The sequence below is a fragment of the Peromyscus leucopus genome, chromosome 5 (genome assembly GCF_004664715.2).
Source record: "Peromyscus leucopus breed LL Stock chromosome 5, UCI_PerLeu_2.1, whole genome shotgun sequence".
In the NCBI taxonomy this organism is placed as follows: domain Eukaryota; kingdom Metazoa; phylum Chordata; class Mammalia; order Rodentia; family Cricetidae; genus Peromyscus; species Peromyscus leucopus.
Window position 1 is genome coordinate 44,615,946 of NC_051067.1, and position 21,851 is coordinate 44,637,796.

Sequence of the window (21,851 nt, forward strand, 5' to 3'; positions counted from 1 at the left end):
GCCATCCCAAATACTCAGTTTCTTAATTGGTGGTGTGTGGTGTGTATATGTGTGTGTGGGGAGGCGGGGGCCGTGCATGCTCGTGTGTGCATTTCAGAGTGGAGGTCAGAGGACAGCTATTGAGAGTTGGTTCTTCCCTGCACCTTTTTGCATCTGGGTATTCAACTTAGGTTGTCAGGCCTGTTTAGATACCTCTCCTGGCTAAGTCTGTCCCCTTACCATTTATTCAAACTTAATTCACACTGGGTTTCCAGCTCATTGGTTAAATTTTTGGCCTTCCTGCTGTGGTAATGGCTCCCATGGGGATTTCTTTGTTTTTGTTTATAATTTATTATCATTGTTTATATACATGATGTGTGCATGGGGAGATACATAGCTATGGTGCACATGTAGTGAGAGGACAACTAGGTGGAGTTGATTTTATCCTTCTACCTTTTTGGGGTTCTGGGGATGCACCTCTGGTGTCTGGGCTTGCTTGGCAAGTGCCTTTACCTACTGAGCCATCTTTCCAGTCCCCATGAAGATTTTTCATTGGTTAGTTGTGTGGTTCTATCAGCCTATTTTTTTTGATTTAGAGATAGTAGTCACAGTTACTTGTCTTCTTACTGTTTTTTGCTGGTTAGGGGTGTTTTTCTCTACTCTCAGCATAAGGAATTATTTTCAACAAATGCTTCTGTTTCTACTTGTTCTACAATTGATTTATTTGCTTTTTATGTTGGTGAATGTTATTAGGACAGACTATTTTTACCTTGTTATATCTGGGTATGTAGTTATCCTACCACTATTTACTAAGAAGATCATCCTACTGAATGAAATATCTTTTTGCGTTCTGTATCTCCCTCTCTTCTCTGTCTCTCTGGGGTGGGTGAGTGGGTGTGTTAAGTGCATGTAGAAACCAGAGGTCACTATCAGTTGTTTTCTTTCTTTCTTTAAATTGGGTGTTTTCTTAATTGCTCTCTACTTTAGTTTTTGAGACAGGATATCTCATCATAGTCAGCTAGTCTGGCTGGCCAGTGAACTATAGGGATCTACCTTCCCAGTACCGATATTACAGTCATGTGCCACTGTGCCAGAGTTTTACATGGTGCTGGGGATCTGGAATTCATGCTTGCCTGTCACCTGAGCTGTCTGCCAACCCCACAGTCTATCCTACAGTAAAAATTCAATGTGCACTTGGAATCTATTTTTGTATTTCCTGAATCACACTTTTTAATTACAGAAACAATTTACATTATAATTTAAAAAATTTAAAGAAATAGGATGTAGAGCCATTGTTTATATATTTCTTTTCTCTTTCAGAGGCTTTTGGTTTTCTCAGTTTTTTTTTTTTTTAATGATCTACATTGTAGGAGAATTTTTTTTTTTCTGATTGTATTTGTTACTTTTCTTGCTGTGATAAATTACTCGGCCTAAAAGCAAATTAGGGGAGAAAAAGAATTTATTTTGGCTTATAGTTCATGAGGGGATTTGGTCCAATATGGCAGGAATGGCATGGCATGGCAGTCAGGAAGCAGAGTGATCACATTTCACCCATACACTGGAAGTAGTAAAGAGGGAATCAGCTAAGGCCAGGCTATAAACCTCAAAGCCTGCCTCTATTCTTACTCTAGCAAGAGTCCACCTCTTAAAGATTCCATAACCTTCCTAAACAGTGTTGTTAACTTGGCATCAGGTGTCCAAGTACATGAGCTTATGGGTCATTTTATCATTTAAAGCATAACATGAATAATTCTAGAAATTGGGCTTTTGCATAATTTACAAATTAATTTGGGAAGATTGGCATTTTTATTCCTTTGAACACTCTTTGTGTGCTTTTCTTTCTGTCTCATAAAGGAATTTTAAAATTTTTGCCCATGTAGGAGTTTTTTCCTTTCAATTTAATTATCTGTTATTAATGGGTTCTATTTTATCTTTTAAGTGATAGCTAATATTAATGACTATTGTATGTTACACTATTTTTCTGAATTTTTACTGTTTCTAGTAATTTTCCACTGAATATGGTTTCTGAGAGCAGAATATCATTTTGTCTTATTCCAGTTCTTAGTACTCTCATTTATTGCTACTTGACAGAAATAGAACTGGAAGGTTTTTATTTCAAAATAAAATGTTATCTAGTGATTTTGTTTCAGAATGAAATTAAATCAATTTTAATAATTTGGTGTTTTTGAGATAGGGTTTCTCTGCGTAGTCCTGGCTGTCTGGGAACTCACTTTATAGACCAGGCTGGCCTTGAACTTGGAGATCTGCCTGCCTATGCTTCCTGAGTGCTGGGATTAAAGGTGTGTGCTACCAACGCTTGGCTAATTTTAACAATTTTTAATCTAGTGTCAGCTTTAATGTATATTATTATTAATGGATATGTCTTTATATTTGTGTGTGTACACATGCACACTAGTGCGCTCTTGTGCATATGGATGTTCATGGAAGCCAGAAGAGGATGTATCCCCTGGAGCTATAATTACAGACAGTTGGGAGCCACATGATAATGGGGGCTAGGAATTGAACTCAGGTCTTCTGCAAGAGCAGCAAGGACTTTTAACCATTGAGCCATCTCTCTAGCCCATTAGCCATTATTATCATTAATTATTATTAGTATTTTATTTTTCTGAGACAAACTCTTGCTATATAAACCACTTTGACCTTGCATTTGAGATTCTTCTGTGTGTGTTGCAGGCCTGTATACCATACCTAATTGTGTAGCATATTACTGAGATATTTCATATTAAGTAATAGAAATCTGGTGTGCATTTTATACTTAAAAATTATTTTGGACTAGAGTGCCTCAAGTTCTCAGTAGGTACCCGTGTGCTAGTGGCTTATTCTATGAGCTGTAGAAATGAAGCATATCTTCTATATTTATACTCCCCCCACCTTTGTTAATATTGTATACTCTTTTGAAATCTTTTTGTTAAAATGGTATATTGTTTTGATCTAATCATTTGGAGTTGTAGTGAGATTTAGTATATTTAATGTTGCTTTGGACACAGACATCCTTTTGAATATTGGAGGCTCTACTTTAACCTAATATAGAACTGGGGATGACTTTGAACCTCGGATCTTTCTCCTATTTCCAAAGTGCTAGGGTTACAGACATACACCATTGTGTCCATCTGATCATCCATTTTATTTCTCTTCATGTTCTGTGGGATGAGTTTCTTTTGTACTGGTTTATAAGGCCTTCTTTGATATTAATGATGTTTACTTATATCACAGACAATAGTTTCCCAGTTGTCATTTCCCTCATTGGCTCTGTATTGTCTTCCAGTGGCATTCCCAAGTCATTATTTAGTGGGATCTGTTAGTTACATTTTCATTAGTTTGTTTTTGATGTAACTGCTTATCTCACTGTGGGTTCTAATTTTTCTAAATGAATTTTTTGTCATCTTTTACTTTCTTAAATTTGAAATTGCTGTTCCCATAATTATTGGGTAAACATTTAATTTGTTTTCTGGTGTGTATTTTATTACACTGTTCTGTCTTTCTCTAAGCATGGACAGGGCATATTAATTTCTTGTATGGCAAAATGTGTATTTTCACCAGTGTTTGGATAATGATCTGATAAAGTTTCTTCATGGTGAATTTTATAATTATTTTGTCAAGTTAAGTTCTCACCCCTTCTACCTCAGGCAAAAGAATAAAACCTAACCATCAGTCCTTTTATTGAAATTACCTTATAAATTTTTCTATTTTGATGTTTAATTCTTGTAACAATTTAGTTCTAGTCATTTGTATTTTTCTGTTATTGTATCATTTAAAACTTTTTGTGAGAGTGTACAGTGAATTCGTGTGTGTGTGTGTGTGTGTGTGTGTGTGTATGTATGTATGTATGTATGTACATGCAGGGATGCATGTGCCTAGGTGTGGTCATGTGGAGGCTGGAGGAGGAGAAAGGGGGTCTTGCTATATCCATGTAATTATTCCCCTGAGATAGGTCCTCTTACTGAACCTGAAGCTTGACATTTCAGGTAGGCTGGCTAGCTAGTGAATGTTCAGAACTGCCTGTTTTCACCCCCAAAACAGGTTATAAACCCTTCTAGCCATGACCAGCTATTGCTAGTGGGTGCTGGAGATTTGAATCCTGGTTTTCAGGTTTGTGCAGCAAACACTTAGCCATTGAGCCATCTCCCAAACCCTTAAAACCTCCTTTTATTGAATCGTGGTTGTGTTTGATCTTACTTTTTGTGCATATAGGCTATTCTCTAATCCAGTGATTTCCTCTATATTCTTTTAAATTTTCAGGAAGATAGTCATCTCACCTACCAATAACTGTAATCATATTTTCTAAGTATAACTTTATCTTAAATTTTGAATGTTAATGTCTACACAGAATTAGTGACCATGAAGATTTTTTTTCAAAATGCTAATTGTATCATTTTTGAAAGTTCTTTGCTCTGTTTAAAGTTAGGAGCTGATTGTGAACTGTGTTTGAGTGTCTTCTTGGCATTATGCTTGTTTTCCTTTTTTCACAGAGGATAGCATGGCTTTTGTATAAGTTTTATTTAAGATTTTTAAACACTAAACACTGGTTGTAAAAGGTAAAGTTGTAATTTTTATGCTTTCACGCATAGTCTTATATAAACAAATTATGTGTCTGTTAAAAGTTTAATAGAAGCCATCTAAAGATGACATTGGTCAACTTTTTAATTTTCTTTGCACCATACAGATTTTATTCACTTTCTACTGAAAAACAATTTGTCTGATATTGGTAAAGATTTAATCAGATTGAAAACTGTAAAATGTGGAAATTAGCAGAATTGATCTGTGTCATATGGTTTTCTTTAGAAGAAAACTGCTTTTGCTATTTTTTGATACAAAGTATTGAGAGAATAAGCAAGTCTTACAAATATGTGACAAAGTAGCTATTACTTTCAAGGATAATCCCCCCATCCCAGTATTTTATTTAAAAAAATTTGAACCTCTAGATAGACCGTAGGAATAAAAGCCTTTAATATGTTAATTGTTCTCATTCTCAGGTGCATTTTACCTGGTGTTTGAATATATGGACCATGATCTGATGGGACTACTGGAATCAGGCTTGGTTCATTTTAATGAAAACCATATAAAATCTTTTATGAGGCAGCTCATGGAAGGCCTGGATTATTGTCATAAGAAGAACTTTTTGCATAGAGATATTAAATGTTCAAATATCCTTCTAAATAATAGGTATGGATATGAGCTTTATGTGTTTAAGTGTTAATAGATAACTTCCTGTAAAATTTAGTTTATTGCTTCAGATTTCTTGGGTAATGAACAACAGTCAGTTTAAACATAAATTTGAGACACCATGACTTAGTTCAAGAGTATTATTTACTTGAGTAAGTACTCTGTCTAGATGTCACTGAGGTACTTTCCTAATTGGGTACTGAAACAGCATCTTAGATATTGTCACACTAGCACCACTGAAATAATAAATGTGTTGAGCCCCTTCGGGAGGATTGTTTCTAAGACTATACACTGTATCCTTTTAGGATCTTTAAGCTTTTCATAAATTAAGGTAGTATTTGTCTATATTAAAAATGTAAATGTTTTATAAACAGTTGGTACACTGTCATGTAGGAAATATTAACACACATGACTGGACATCTTCAGTACAATATAGTCCCCTCCAATAGTTTTGATCTACAGCTGATTGAATCTAAAAATTAAGAACTTGTAGATATGGATGATTGAATGGGCGATAACAACAACAAAAAGAAACTATCCAAGCAAGATTCTAGTTGTTACTTTGTAAATTTGCCTAGTACATTTTCCTCTAGTTAATCTTGCCTGTAGTACAGCAGTTCAGTGAAAGAATTTGTATGTTTTTTTTTAAACTGTATCTTAATTGAGCCCCAGGAATAGAATGTAAATACACATTATCAGATTCATGATAGACTAATGCTTTTTTATTTTGTCTTATTTCTACCAGAGGACAGATAAAACTTGCAGATTTTGGACTTGCTCGTTTATATAGCTCAGAAGAAAGGTAAGAGTACTTTGAGATGACTTATTATAAGCACAAAGTTCAGTTTTAGAAACTAAATTTAGAATGTTAATTTTTAAAATTTTATTTTATGTGTATAAGTCCTTGGCCATATGTATGTATGTGTACCACATGTATATCTTCTACCCGTGGAGGTCAGAAGAGGTCCTTTGAATCCCTTGAACCTGGAGTTACAGAGGGTTGTGAACTACCCTGTGAGTGCTGGGAACTGAACCTAGGTAGTCTGAAAAAGCAACAAGTGCTCCTTGAGCTATTTTTCCAGCCCTGTTTTTTTTTTTTTTTTTTTTTTTTTTAAATACAGACATTTGTGCTTCCTGAATAATAAAGAAAAAACTTGTTTGACTGATTTAATTTTATAATTTGTATATTTAATTTTTAAACAAATTTGATTTTTAAATGGTGGATAAATAAAACTTCTATTAAAATGTAGAACTTTAAATATGACTTCAATGAACTTAAACTTTTTAAAAACTAATACTTAAGTTTTTAGTGCAGATCTAGAGATTAAGGTTCTTAATTGTGTATTTAATAATAAAGTTTGGTATATGCTTTATAAATAGTACATTTAAAATTTAAAATAATTTGTTTTATTATTATTTTAGACTTCACCTTTTTTGTTTTTGTTTTACTTATATTTCAGTAGTTTTTTTTTTTCCAACTCCCTGGAACTATTTAAACAAGCAGTTGTGAGGAACTGCTTGTTTTAATAGTTCCAGGGAGTTCAGTGTGTAAGATAGAGAAAGATGGAGCTTCTCTGGCTAAAATTGGAGTGTGTATCTGACTGGCTCCCTTTGTGTCTGGTGGTAAAGAAATAGGACTCTTATTAGAATTCATACAGATTTTTAAAATAAAACATTTTGTTGAAATAATGTTTTTATGTAAATAAGCTGTGGGATTGATTGGGTTTAATAAATGTAGTCAGTGTAGTTCATTCCTTTCCTGCTTTCAATTATATATTTGTGTAATAATAAATTTGTGAATTAAGTTATGTTATCTTTTTTAAAAATTATTTTTAATGATGTATAAAATTATATACAATAAATTGTTTTGAACTATGTATAACATTGTAGAATGGTTAAAGCCGGCTAATTAGCTAATGTCTTATGTTAATTTTTTTTTGTAGTAGGAACACTTAAAAAAATCTCTTAGTAGTTTTCAAGACAATATTGAATTGCTACTATGTTCATCAAGTTGTTTGATAAATCTCTTGAACTTACTCCTCCCATCTAGTTGAAAATTTTATATTTTTTGACCAGTTTTCAGTCTTGAACACACAACTTTTGGTGACTTACACTCTTGCTTTGTATGATTTTGAATTGAACTTTTTTAGCTTGTATGTACAAGTGAGATCATGTGATCTTTATCTTCTCTGCCTGAATTATTTAACCTAATGTCCTTCAGGTTCATCATATTGTCACAACATTGAACAACACAGTATTTATTATTTTTTTATAGCTTATTTTTATTAGATTTTTTTCATATACTATATTTTTCATATACTATATTTGGGGTAGTTCAACTACCCCAACTCCCAGATCCTCCCACCTCCCTTTCTCCCCACCTTCATGGAATTCTATGTGCATATGTGACATACTTTCTTCATCAGTTCTCCTGTTGTTGTGTCTTTGCTGATGTAGACGACTGAATGACTTCAATGGTCAAGGAGCTATATATATATATATATATAGTTCAGGTTTTCAACTCTTATTTCTATATTTATGTAATCCAGACTGGCCTTGAACTTAGTGACCCAATTATTTCTACTTCCCAAGTGTTGAGATTAAAGATGTGCATCTCTATGCCTGGCTCTAAATTTTTAAATATTTCTACAATATAGTAATGTTTCTTTTGGTAGAGTTTGCAAAGAAAATGATCTTAATGTTCCTTAATCTAAAACTTCACTTGAATAACCATTTTAAATTTCTGACTTATCTGGCTATTCTTTGGGGTGGGGTTATTTGGTTAAGGATTCTATTTTCTTAATCCCCTCATATTTCACTGCAGTTGCTTGATGCAATTTATCTGCCATACTTGAATGTAATTTCCTTCTTTCTTTCTTGTTATGTTTCATCCATATTAGAATACACCTAAGAACCTTTTATAGCTAAAAAGTTCTTTTTATAGAAGATATCCCTGTGTATTTGGAATAGATGTTCCAGAAAAAATATTGTATAGCTACATTTATATATTATACATATATATATACATATATATATATATATATATATATATTATAAATGTCTTTTCCCATAGGACAACAAAAGTGTTTCCACAAAAATTGAAATTAACTGCTTTTTTTAGAGGAAACGTTATAACAGTATATGTATTATTGGTTTGAAGTTTGAGGAAAATAAATTCTGTAGTCCTAAGTTGAGAAAATTACTTTGCTTGTAGTCTTTGCATTATCCTTATCCATTTGTAAGTATTTCTTGAGACAGAGTATATATATTCCAGGTCAGCCTCAGACATACTTTGTAGTTCAGTTAGGTCTTGAAATGGCCTCGTGTTGCTACTTCTGCCACTGAATTGGTGTTGCTGTAAAATCTTGGTTAAGCCAGTTAGTGAGTTTCATGACTCTAAATATTATGGTGATGGATTTAATGCTTCTACATTTGGGCCTGGATGACATGGCTCAGTAGTTGAGAGGACTTGTTGCTCTTGCAGAGGACCCAGGTCTGGTTTCTTGCAGCCCTGTGATAACACCTAACTACCATCTGGAACTCCAGTTTTAGGGTATCTAATGCCATCTTCTGGTTCTGGTCTCCATGGCACCAGGCACACACAAGGAGCACTTATTGATATACAGGCAAAACACTCATACATATCTCCAAATGCTGGGCTCAAAGTGTTGCTCAGTGGTAGAGCACCTGTCTGGCGTGTTTGAGGCTGTGGGTTCAACCCACAAAACTACCAAAACCCAAAATGCTGCAAAGTTCCTACAAAATATTCAAGCAAATTTACAAACATACATACCTGTTATGTTTCTAAAAGTTGCCATTATCAAAACTTCCTTAAATAGTAACGAAAGTCTGCTGCAATTTCTGTGTGATCCCATGAGAGGGGAAAGGAGGAAAGGACTTTAACATTTGCTAACCCATCCTTTTCAGGCAGAATGTGTGGAAAGCAATGTTGCCATCTAGTGGCTATTTCTCTCTTGCCACTTGTTTAGAGACTTTCATTGTCCCTAAATCTAGAATTATTGTCATTTTAGAGATGGAAACAATGCTTTATTTCATATGCTTTAAAACACCTAATGTGTTTTGGGAGAAGGGGGCTCTGATCTGCAGAACTGTCCTACTGTACTGCAGGGAACTCTGGGGTTTCCGAGTAATGCTGAGCATCTTTTGGGAAGCTAAAAACAAAACTATAAACCATGACAATAAGACAAGAGAAAGACTATTACAGAGTGATATGGATAACAGTAAAAAATGTTCCTCAACAGCCTTCACAAATGGAAATCTCATTCAGGTCGATGACTTAATTGTAAAATCAAAATAAATTTGCAGTTCTTTTTTTCCTCATGTATTCACCATTTTGATTATGTAAAATGGAAAAGGCAATTAAATTTTCTAGCATTGTCCTACTGTCCCATTCCCACCACCTCCTTGGCAATCTCATCCATGTTCTCACTACAAATCTAAATTTCCAATGTTGGTATTTTTCAGGTTGTTTGCTGCACATCTCTACCTAGGTGATCGGCATATCTTAAATTAAGCCCTGTCTAAAATGCCAGGGGAAAAAAGATACTACTTTTCTTTGGTTATCCATTTGTTTTCGTGTGTGTGTGTGTGTGTGTGTGTGTGTGTGTGTGTGTGTGTGTGTGTGTAAACGTACGTACATACATATTATCAACCATACATATCCCTCTAAAGAATATTCCCTGCCTTTAGTCTCTTTGTTTCATGTTCTCTACTCCCATTCCTAGACACTGCCATTTCCAGCCATGCCCCCATAGTAGCATTGTTGAACTTACAATTCCCTAAACACAGTGTTCTGAAATACCTCTGCAAGTCTACATAAATTGTTTTTCTTTTATGCAATTATAATTTCCATTGTTTCATTTTGAAAAATGTGTCACTGCATCTTCTTTCATTTGTTTGTGGCACATCATCATCATTACTATTTTGTGTGTGTGTAGCGCTTTGGTACATTATTATAATTTATGGCTATATTACTACTGGACACTAATGAACTACAACCATGTTATTTGTTTGGCCTAAGCACCCATTAATGCTTAGCACAGTACCTAATTCAGTTTGAATTGTTTAAAGAAAGGGGACAAAGGGAAGGTCTTTATATGTTGATTTATTTTTTAAGTAGCTAGCTTCATGATAATTATTTGTAGAGAAAGTCCTCTGAGATGAGTGGTATGTCTTTATTTTGTACAAGTCAAAATACAAGGCTTTTGTTTGTTCACACTGCCAGTCAGTTTCCAAAGAGCTAGGAAGTAAATGTGGAGTTTTGTACAGAAACATTGTTCTCTGTAGTATTTTCTGTTTAAGCCCCCTGAATCATACCTTGATGTGTTTTTAAAGGGTACCATTAGGCTACCAACAATTTTTGTAGCGGTTTTATAGCAAAGAGTTTGCTGAATTTATTTGAATAAGTATTTTGTCTGCATGTATGTATATCCACCATGTATGTGCAGTATCAAGGTGGCTAGAAGGGTGTTGGATACCCTGAAGTTGGAGTTATAGATGGTTTTGAGCTGCCATATGGATGCTGGGAATTGGACCTGGGTTCTCTGAAGAGTAGCCAGTGCTCTTAACCACTGACCCATCTCTAGTCCCAGATTTGCTGAATTTAACTGTCTTTATCCTCCTAGCTCCCCTGTCATATATATGTTTTTGTTCTAGAAGTGGAATAACAAGTTACAGAATTTTCATTTTCCCCATAGTCATGTTCAACTCTGTTACAATACCAAACTAGGAAGCTAAAAAATGAAAACACAAACCCCAACTATTTTGATAATTATATTAAGGTAAAGTTTTTTTAAGGCATTTTTTTTTCTGCTGTTGTTACCCACCTCTCCAGATATCTCTTCTCTTATTGATAAAATGATAGTGTCAGCTTTCCCTTTTCAAAAACTGGTAATGGGGGCCAGAGACTAGTTTGGTAGTATAGTACTTGCCCAGCATGCTCAAGGTACTGGGGTTAATACCTGGCACTGTAAAGCAAACCTAAAGTTGGTAGTGGTCTATAGAGGACGATACTTCATAGAAAGCACAGTTGAGAGTCACTGACTTTTAGACTCTTATTTCTGAAGTATTTAAAAAGTTTAGCTTTGCCACCTGTAAATAACAGCTTATTGAACTCACTTATTGAACTCTAATTTACTGACATGGTGTTTGTGTGTCTGTCTGTCCTTGAGTAGATTATGGAACAAGTCTGGAAATAAATTGAAATGATTCATTTCATATTCTCAATCTGTCCCTTTTTCTAAGTGAATAAATGCATACAACCAAATAACTATTTTTTTCAGTGAACTATCTTCAGTAAAGTGTTGATCCAATTTTTGTAAAAAAACAGGATTAACTTTTCAGAAGTACAATTATTTTTTTATCCATGAAGAAGAATATATATATTTGTTACTTTTAAATTCTTTCTATGGTGTGTTATTGTTAGGATGTTGGCAGTAGGTAACCAGCCCAGGAAAACCAAGGTGGAAAAGCTAAAATTTGAGGATTCTGGATTTTAAGTTATTTCTACATTTGGATTGTCTCTTCAGATTGCAACAATTCTCTGAGTTTCTTGGGATTTAAGTTATTTTTACTTTTAACCATAATTTCAGTCTTATTTACTTTGATCTTTACCTTTGTAAATACAACAATCTACTCATAACATGGAGCATTTTCTTGATAATACTGTATAATCAGCTGTGCTGAGTGATGTGGTTTGTGAAATTGGCTTCAGTGTCCTCTTAGCTCTCCTTATGTTGAAAATTGCTTTTATGATTAAAGTCCTTCTGTCTGCACACTTTCTCAGTGTTTGCTTTTTTTTTCTCACTTAAAGTAAAATGAAAAATGAGGTATGGCACCCTTTTTGGAGGAGCAGGGGTTGGGGGTAGAACCAGAGCACCAACCTACTTTTTTAAAATTGTAGTTAGGGTGTTACTGTATAGCCCAGATTGGCCTTAACCTCCGTATCAAACTGGAAATCCTCCTGTCTGTCAGCCTACTGATTGCTGGGATTTCAGGAATGCTCCACCAACTTATTTTGTTAAAGGAGTTTGTTTAAAACATTAAAGCACCATTCAGTTCTTCAAAGTTTTTTTTTTTTTTTTTTTCTCTTTTTTTCCCAACTTGGTTTCTGTCTCCTTGCTCTAGAAAATGTACATTCACTCAGCCATTTCAGAGAACTGAAGATTCAGTGTGGTTGGAACAGGAACCAGTAATAAAGGGATTTATTGTCCTTGCGTGACTAGTCACTAGAACCAATGGGTTTTAGTAATATGTTTTCAGACTATCATTTTTAGTGTGTTTTGGAAAGTGAATTAGCCTTGAAAATCTGGAAGCAAGAAAAATTGATTAGAAAGCTGTTGCACTAAATTTTGATAAAAATTATTGTGGCTAGAACTAGGCAGTGCACTGTGTGTTCGAAAGAGGCGAATTATGTCATAAGGGTCTCTACTGGAGAATAGTTGGAGCCCAGTACCTATTGTGGAAAATCTGTCTCCACTCCTACCTATAAGTGCTTAATTAAGTAGCTGGATACATTTAGAGTTAGGAGAGGCAAAACCATTGTAAACATTTAGTAATGGCTTAAAGTATTATAATTTCTCACTTAATAATTGTTGCTTATCTCAGTCTATCATTAATATTTAACCATAGCATCAGTTCAAATGATGACTGTCACATAATGTCATCCAGAAAACATGGGTGGAAAATCTGCTATCTTTTATAATGCCTTTCAAGGCTGTTGCCAGAAATACAAAAAGACGGGGGTGGTATTAAGAATCATGTCTAAAAAAGGGTCTTAGCATGTATATTCCTGTTTCAGTAGCATGCAGTTGGTCGCATGGCCACATCTCATTGCAGTGAGGATGAGAAGTGTAGTGTATATAGCGGGGCAGCTGCTGTAGAAGAAAGGAGCAAGTCCAAGAGGACAGCGCTTGTTCTCTACCGCAAGTGCTGCTGGTTGTGGAAACAGGAGACAGGATTTGCAGCAGAGGGTAACAAATTAACTTTTGAAAGCTATGATGTAGGTTCTTATAGATACTTACAAACTTGCACATTTCAGAGTAGACAAGTGGTCTTACTATGATGACAGCATCTATGGGGGAAAATGAGTTTTATTTTTCAATGTATAGCATTATGTTACAGGAATTGAAAAATTATTTCTTTACAAGATAAAAGGAATGTGAAAGTATTAAAAAGTATAAAGGCAAAAGAAAAGAAGGGGCGTGAGAAAAAAGTTTGTACTTACTGTTAAGTAGTTACAGCATGCCAGTCAGTTAAAAGTACACACGAGTTCTAACTTGGACAGAGTATGATGTAAGAAGTATCCAAAGGCTAGGCATTAGAACTGTAAAAGGCAGACCAAATAAATCCCTGTCTCATTTATGTGGTATTCAGAGAAGTTACAGAGTTTAAGTAGTGCTACAGCTCAGGTAAAATAATGACTTCAGGATTCTGGCTGTAGTGACAGTGGCTGGAGGAATTGTTGATAGATCACTTAGGAGAGCTGTCTTTGAAGAAGTAAATTGGAACTAAGATCTGAGGGTGAACAAAGAAAATTTAATTAAGACCCAGACAAAGAGTATTCCAGTAGGAGAAGCTCAGCTACTGGGAAGCACCTGGTGTTTAATAAGAGTCTGAAGTTGTATTTATTTGCAGTCGGATATGACCTGATTTTATGTTTTTAAAACAAGATGTTTTAAAAAAGATGGCAGGCAAGGGCACTTTAGAGGTGAGGAAACCAATGACTATACTGTTGAATTAGTAGTAGTGGCTCAGACTTGGGTTGTAACTATTGAAATCCTTTTTTCAAAGTATTTAAGATGAGCTTGTTGATGATTCCAGGCTAGCTATGATGACATACTATCTGTCATCTTAGCATCTAGGAGGCTACAACAGGAAGCCTTTTATGTGAGGCCTACCTGAGGGGGCTACATGGGGAGATCATGCCCATTCCCCACCCACAAAAGCAAAGAAAGGTCCCTGGGTTGTCTTCCTGCAGCAACTGGGTAGGTTTTAGCAGAATGACCTAAATTTCTCTTGAGTAGTTAATTACCTGAAGGCTTTCCTTCTTGTCTCAAAAATACTACAAATTATAGAATGAAAGAAACCACTGAAGATTTTATCATGTATTGTTGGAGAAATTAAGCATTTAAATCTTTCTTAGGTGTATCCCTTTACATGAATCTTTTTGAATTTCATAGAATGATCTTGTCAAACTTGTAAGATAACGAACACCATAACCAAATCTATTCCTCTGAACAACCCTCCCCCAAGCTCCAAAGTTGTTAGGATTGTATAGAAGAAGCCTTGGAATGTGTACCAAACAAGCAGAGAGTATCTGACAAAAAGTAACATTTTAGAAATACTTGGAAAACAATTAGCTGTACATTAAATACTTTGATACACTTAGAACTATACTTTGTGTCATTTTGTGTTTAATCATTTTGAAAATTGACTATTCTAAATTTGATAAAGGCTGTTAGCCAAACTTGAAGCTAAAAGTGACTGTGTAATAAATTACATAGTTTGATATGTGACATGTAAACTAATCTTTTATTTTGAACACTTCTTTTAAATAAAATTTCAACACCTGAATATTTGTAGATTCTCTAAAACTTTCATTATTTTTTAAATTTAAAAAATTAGATTTATATCAATTTAAATATTTCTTTGAGAGTAGTCAATCTAGTTTCAGTCTTACAGCATAAGCTTCAGGTGCGTATAGACCCTTGAAACAATTTAGAAGCTAATCCTCATAGTTTCCAAGCTTTCTTCCCCCAACATGCTCACTTACATGTCACCTTAATGTTACATTTAAGTGCTCTATTGTAGCCTGTGTTTTCCTGGGCTTGGTGTTTGTGAATGAGCCTTTATTCTTTTGAGTCAAGATAGAAAATATAGAGAGTTTAAGACAGTAGAATCATGCCAAAATGAATTATTGAGAGTAGAGATTAGACCTGATGCTGGCAGATCTTTTGCTGTGCATCATTGAATTAATGGGAAGTAAGAAAGAAAATTTGGAAGGAATTATGCTTAAATAAGAATGATTAAGTACATCTTTATTAGAACAGCCAGGGTTTAAAATACTTTATATGAAGATAGTTGATGCTAGAAAATAAGCAAAGAGAAGTTACTAAGGAAAGTATACTCAATTTTCATTTGCTTCATAGGCATTCTAGCCAGACATAGTGGTATATGCCTGACTCCTAGTTCTTGGAGGTCAGAGGTAGTAAAGTTACTGGAAACTCAAGGCCATCCTGGCTACAAAGCAAATCCTAGACCAGCCAGGGCTAGATAGTGAGACTTTGCCTGAAAATAAAACTGAACCAAATTAAAAAAAAAAAAGACTCTTGCTGCTTAATTCAGTTTAACCAATGTCAACGGAAGTTTTTTTTTGGGGGGTAGGGCTTGGGAAAATTGTGGTGCCCAAATTGATAATTTACAGTATTAGCGCTCAGATTATTTAGAGAAATTAGGCCGAGTTGTGCCAGAGCAGTTCAGATGGATCTTCGGCTTCCTGGGATTTCAGACCTATGTTTGCTAAAAGAAGTTATTGGATTAAATTGTGTGCATTTTTTCTTTTCCCCAAATGAATCTGATCCAACCCATGTCAGGTGAACGAATGGGCTTGGAATACAGCCTTCCTGGGGAATTCACTCTTTGTCCTTTTAGTTGTAGTCCCTGTCATTTGGAAGACATCTAAAACAATTATAAGGTTTATAATTGCTCTAAAGAGGTAGTTACTCTGAAGTCTATACTTTAGCCATAGGTCCTGATTTTTTTAGGGTCATTTTCATTCATATAAATCATGGAGAATGGGACTGTTGTCTGATGTTTAGAAATACTTTGCTGCTGAGTTTGTACTGTGATGATGGTCAGACTTAACATTATTATAACTTGGCTAGATTTAAGTAATCTCAGTTTACATGTATATTATTTTTGTAGTTTTCTGATAAAGCACCATAGCAGTAGCTTGTGGTTCTGTGTAGACTAGACCACTACTACTTTTATAGTCAATATCTACTTTATTTTCACAACCAGAGTGCATCCAAATGTGCTAAATATTTTCACAGATATGCCTCGTTGCTAGGGGCCAACTGTGGTGGTGCCCGCATTGAATCCTAGCACACGGAAATAAAGTGCAAACTTTTGTTAAGGATTTAGGTAGAGCACTTGCCTAGCACATGAAGAGTCTTGGATTCAATCCTCAGACCCAAACAAAAGCAGGCATTTTGTTAGGTGATCTCAATTTGAACTCCATTTTGTTTTGTTAGTCCTTTGTCAGGTTTGTGAACCCATTTTTTTTTTTTTAATGAATTCATCATTTAAAAACCTTTAAGGCAAGGAAAATCATTACTCAGCAATTGAGTTGATGAGGGACTTCTCTTTGACCAAATTACAGCTAATAGCTAACTGCTTATTTTTATATTCTCATGTTGAGGGATTTTCTGCTTACTGTCCATGCATTTTATGATTGTGTATTAAATATCTTAGTTTTAAATGTGATTGTAGGATTGCTTTGATTATCCAAAATATATTGTATTTCCTAATAGAATGTCTTATTACAAATGCTAACTTTAAAGAGGGTTTTTTGTGTTTGTTGGTTTTTTGTTTTTTTTTTCTTCAGTCGACCATATACGAACAAGGTCATTACTTTGTGGTACCGTCCACCCGAACTGCTCTTGGGAGAAGAACGATATACACCAGCTATTGATGTATGGAGCTGTGGGTAAGATAGACACATTGGCTTATAGTACTAAAAAGTTTTGATAGTGAATTAAAATGAGAAAATTGAATACTGACAGCTGTACTTTTCTCTATTAGATGTATCCTTGGCGAACTCTTCACTAAAAAGCCTATATTTCAGGCAAATCAGGAACTTGCACAGCTAGAGCTAATAAGGTAAGCTGCTGGGGACAGTTTTGGGAATGGATGACATTGTACTCCACAGAGTATTGAACTCATTTCAAGCTTGTCTCTTCAGGGGAGCAACATGGTTCCATTGAAGTCTAGCGACTACTAAATGGAGGACAAACTAGCGTACGGGCCCTCTGATACTGGTCCAGTAAAATTAAGGTGTAATCTTAAACGTGTTTTTGTTTGTTCCTTTGTTTATTCTGGCATATTTGTGGTGAAGAGATGAATTAAATCACAGAACTTAGTCCCTCATAGGGCTGAGTAATATGACGTAGGAGAGAATTCATGAATAAATACTTCCTTCTATGTACACAAAGTAAGTTTACATATAGTTTTGTGTCTATGTGTGTATACCAGAATGTATGTGTGTACTTATTCACATACGCCATTTTTTATAGGCTTTCAGGATATAATTCACAAGCAGTTAGCTTATACACATTAGTCAACTTTCTGTTTATATTGCATTTTAAGAGTATTCTTTTTTTCATTTTCCCTTTTTGTTTTTCTTTTCCTGTCAAAACAGGATTTCTTATTTTAGCACAGGCTGGCTTCGAGCTTACTGTGTAGCCCAGGCCAACCTTGAACTCTTTGGAGTTCTCTTGCCTTAGTCTCTCATGCTGAGATTACCAGGTGTAAGTCATCTTACCAAGCTTTAAATTCTTTTCTTTTTTAAAGGAGTTTGGTTTTCTCTATAGTAATGTAAATGTATAACTTAGAAGATTTGCATGAAAGTTTCAATGAGAATAAGGTGTTTTTATAGAGAATTTTAAAGGAAACACAAATTTACAGCATTTTTCTTTGCTAACTGAAAAAAATAGAGAGCAACAGACAGTAACCAGAGGATTCCCAACTTGTCTTAGAAATTTGAAAGATACAATCCAGAAAGAGAACACTTTAATCAAAGAAGAAAGTCCAGAGAATGGACATTCTGCCTTTGGGGAAGTTCATTACAGTATTAGAGCGTGGCTAACCCTTAATTCTCCCCTCAGGAAAAAAAAAGGCAGGACTCCCCAAACTTAATATTGTTCTTTCCAGTGGTTGAATCAGATTATTTTTTCTTCTGCTATAGAGCACAGCAAAAAACAAAAACAAAAACAACAACAACAAAAAAACCCAAATGGTGTGTTCAGGTCCCTTTTCTCTGGGGAATAGCACGCCGACAGTCAGAAGTACCCTGGCTGGAATTGTCACTGCTTCAACGCCAGGGTAGCCAGGTGCCTCATAAAATGGAAGCACGTGTCCCACGGGTGTCCAAACATGACGCTTTTTTTTTTTTTTTTTTTTTTTTTTTTTGGTTTTTCGAGACAGGGTTTCTCTGTGTAGCTTTGCACCTTTCCTGGAACTCACTTGATAGCCCAGGCTGGCCTTGAACTCACAGAGATCCGCCTGGCTCTGCCTCTCGAGTGCTGGGATTAAAGGTGTGCGCTACCACCGCCCGGCCAAACATGGCACTTTTAATGAAATTACAAATATAAAGGGCTATCTCAGTCTATTTCCCTTTGTTACTGACTGAATACCACAGGCTAGATAATACATACAGAATACAAATTGTTCACCTCATAATTTTCAAGGCTGGCAGTTTGGGACTGAGAAGCAGTACATGGTGAGGTCCTTTTTTTTTTTTTTTTTTTTTTTTTGGTTTTTCGAGACAGGGTTTCTCTGTGTAGCTTTGCGCCTTTCCTGGAGCTCACTTGGCAGCCCAGACTGGCCTCGAACTCACAGAGATCCGCCTGGCTCTGCCTCCCGAGTGCTGGGATTAAAGGCGTGCGCCACCAACGCCCGGCGAGGTCCTTTTTATTAATAGTAAATTCTGTAAAGCCCTAAGATGGCATAGAGAGACAAAGTTAACCAGAGGCTAGCTTTATAGTAGAGATGCCCTGCAATAACTCAATGAGTCTTCCTGACTTTCCCACCTCGCACCCCCAGGATTTATACCTATCAAATTCAAATGGAGCTTTGGGGTTAATTTTCCAACACATGAAATTTAAGGGATATATAAAACCAAAGCAGGGACAGAATTTACCAGAAACACATCAAGCTTTTATCTTTCCTTTTTGGTATGACAGACAAGTGAACTAAAATCAAGAGGAGCTGATACTCCTCCAAATAATAAGTGTATTTTTCAGTGCTAATTTGAACTTTTATAAGCATTAGTTACATATTAGAATACACCAAAAGTGAGAATTCCCAAATAATTAAATACTAGAATATAGTCTCTAAATAAAATAGAATAAAGTTAAAATGCATTTTAAAAGGAGCAGTAGGAATGGAGAGGTCGTTCAGTGGGTAAAGATGCTTTCCACAAAGCCTAATGACTTGAGTTTGAACCAGAGGACCAATGTGATGAAAAGCAGAGAACTAATTTGTGAAAGCTGTCCTCTCCACACATCTGCCACAACACATGGGCTGCCTGCTGAAACATACATACACAAATCAGAAGTAGTATATAAAATGTAAAAATATCAAGCTGGGCAGTGGTGGCGCACGCCTTTAATCCCAGCACTCGGGAGGCAGAGCCAGGTGGATCTCTGTGAGTTTGAGGCCAGCCTGGGCTACCAAGTGAGCTCCAGGAAAGGCGCAAAGCTACGCAGAGAAACCCTGTCTCGAAAAACCAAAAAAAAAAAAAAAAAAAAAAAAAGTAAAAATATCATGAGTTAAATCTTTGTTTAGGAGAAAGTCAGGGACTTCGATGCAGTCATGTGCTGTATGGTGACATTTTGTCAACCACAAATTGTATAGACAATGGTGATCTAGTGAAGCTGAAAATTGCTATCAGCTAATGCTATCATAGTTATTTTAACATGGCAGTGTACAGATGGCTACAGTTTGGGATGCCCACTCTACTGTGTTCGTCACTTGTAAGCATAGTACACACAATCATTGTCTTAATTAGGATTTCTGTTGCTGTGAAGAGACACCATGACCACGGCAACTCTTATGAAGGAAAACATTAATTGGGTGGCTTACAGTTCAGAGGGTGAATACATTTATCATCATTGTGAGACATGGCAGTGTGAACGAAAACATGATTCTGGAGAAAGACCTGAGAATTCCACATCTTTGATCCATAGTCAACAGGAAGTGAACTGAACTAGGCATAGCTTGAGCATAGGAGACTTCAAAGTCCACCCCCACAGTGACACACTTCCACCAACAGACCACATCCACTTTAACTAGGCCACACCTCCTAATAGTGCCACCCCCTATGAGCATATGGGGGTCAATTACATTCAAATTACCACAATCATTAAGTACACAATACTCATTAATGGTAATAAACTGCTGTTACTGGCTTATTTATTTACTGTATTTGTACTTTTTATTATTGTTATTCTCATGTGTACTTGTACTTAAATAAGTAATGTAAAACAATATGCCATGTTACTGGTTGCAGCCTTATATAACTCGTGTTCACTGCCTCTTTTGATCGTATCAGGAAGCTACATCAGGTATATTTTACCAACTAGATTTGTTTAAGTACACCCTCTGATGTTCATATGATGACAGAATCACCTAACAATGCAGTTCTCAGAACATATCCCAGTTGTTGAGCGACTCAACTATTGTATAAGTTAAGAAAATGAAAACCGCCGGGCGGTGGTGGCGCACGCCTTTAATCCCAGCACTCGGGAGGCAGAGGCAGGCGGATCTCTGTGAGTTCGAGGCCAGCCTGGATTACCAAGTAAGTCCCAGGAAAGGCGCAAAGCTACACAGAGAAACCCTGTCTTGAAAAACCAAAAAAAAAAGAAAAAGAAAATGAAAACCAATGAAGTGAGCATTCAGGTGACAGATAAAATAAAACCAGGGACTAAAAACTACTTAATGAGCTATAATACAGAAAGCTGTAGAGCTTTATGTATAAACCCAGGATTTCATTTTGGGATATTAACACATGTACTATGTAAATTAATCTTGTAACTTAATGGTGTGAAAAGAAAAATGGAAATGAGACTTTGATAGAGAAAATAACCTAAGAAAATAAAAACTATAAGATTGTTTAATTCATAAAAAATAACCCTAAAACACATTAGAAAGCCCTAAATATATAAAATGGCACTATCAAAGTATTACTTTGAAGAACCAGCCCTGGGCATGTTAGTGGTAAATTCTTGCAAGTATTTCTAAAACCATTAGTTATAATGTTCCTTAAACAATTATATAACAGTTTTCCAACTTTCTGTTTCCATACTCTTATGTTCTCTATTTCTCAGTAAATATTATCTTGAAGGTATGGCATGTTAAAAAGAATGGGATTAGTAGCCTGGAGCTTTCTAGTAAGGGGACATATTTATCCTACTCAGTTAAGAAATGTGAGTATCAAGAGTTGGCTGAATGTTGATTTTTTTTTTTTTAAAGTTGATTTATATTGTTTAGTTAAACATAGAATCAGTGCTTTTCAGAAACCTTAAAACATTGCTCACTAGTTAAGGATGAGCAAAAATTTCATAAGTAAAAAGAAAAGGATTATGCTTAGTACATTGAAAATGCTTTTTATCTCTGTATTTAAAAGAAATGCAAACAATAAAGAGACCAAAACTAAATGTCAGTGATGTGTTGTGGGTATGGTGTGTACATGTTAGTAGTACGGATTTCTGTTCAGTGCATCCTCTTCAAAGAGGAAGCCTTCTTTCACTATGATTCCTCTAAACCTTAACTGTTGGTCCCGCTTCTGTTGTAGACTGGAGCTAGTTAGTGATTACAGCTAGTCTTCAAAGTAAGCATTGCTCTTGTCATTCACCTGAATTGTTTCCATTAAACTTCATACAGTGCAG

The 21,851-nt window shown here is 35.4% G+C and overlaps 1 protein-coding gene across 1 annotated transcript in view; it reads left to right on the forward strand.

The window, feature by feature from the left end:
- Cdk13 (cyclin dependent kinase 13) overlaps positions 1-21,851 on the forward strand; it is a 106,134-nt gene that overhangs the window by 62,033 nt on the left and 22,250 nt on the right. Inside the window, exons 6-10 of the mRNA XM_037206459.1 lie at positions 4,974-5,163; positions 5,909-5,965; positions 16,790-16,891; positions 16,987-17,064; positions 17,147-17,160. Of these exons, the coding sequence (XP_037062354.1) occupies positions 4,974-5,163; positions 5,909-5,965; positions 16,790-16,891; positions 16,987-17,064; positions 17,147-17,160 (441 nt within the window). The remainder of the gene's footprint in view (positions 1-4,973; positions 5,164-5,908; positions 5,966-16,789; positions 16,892-16,986; positions 17,065-17,146; positions 17,161-21,851) is intronic.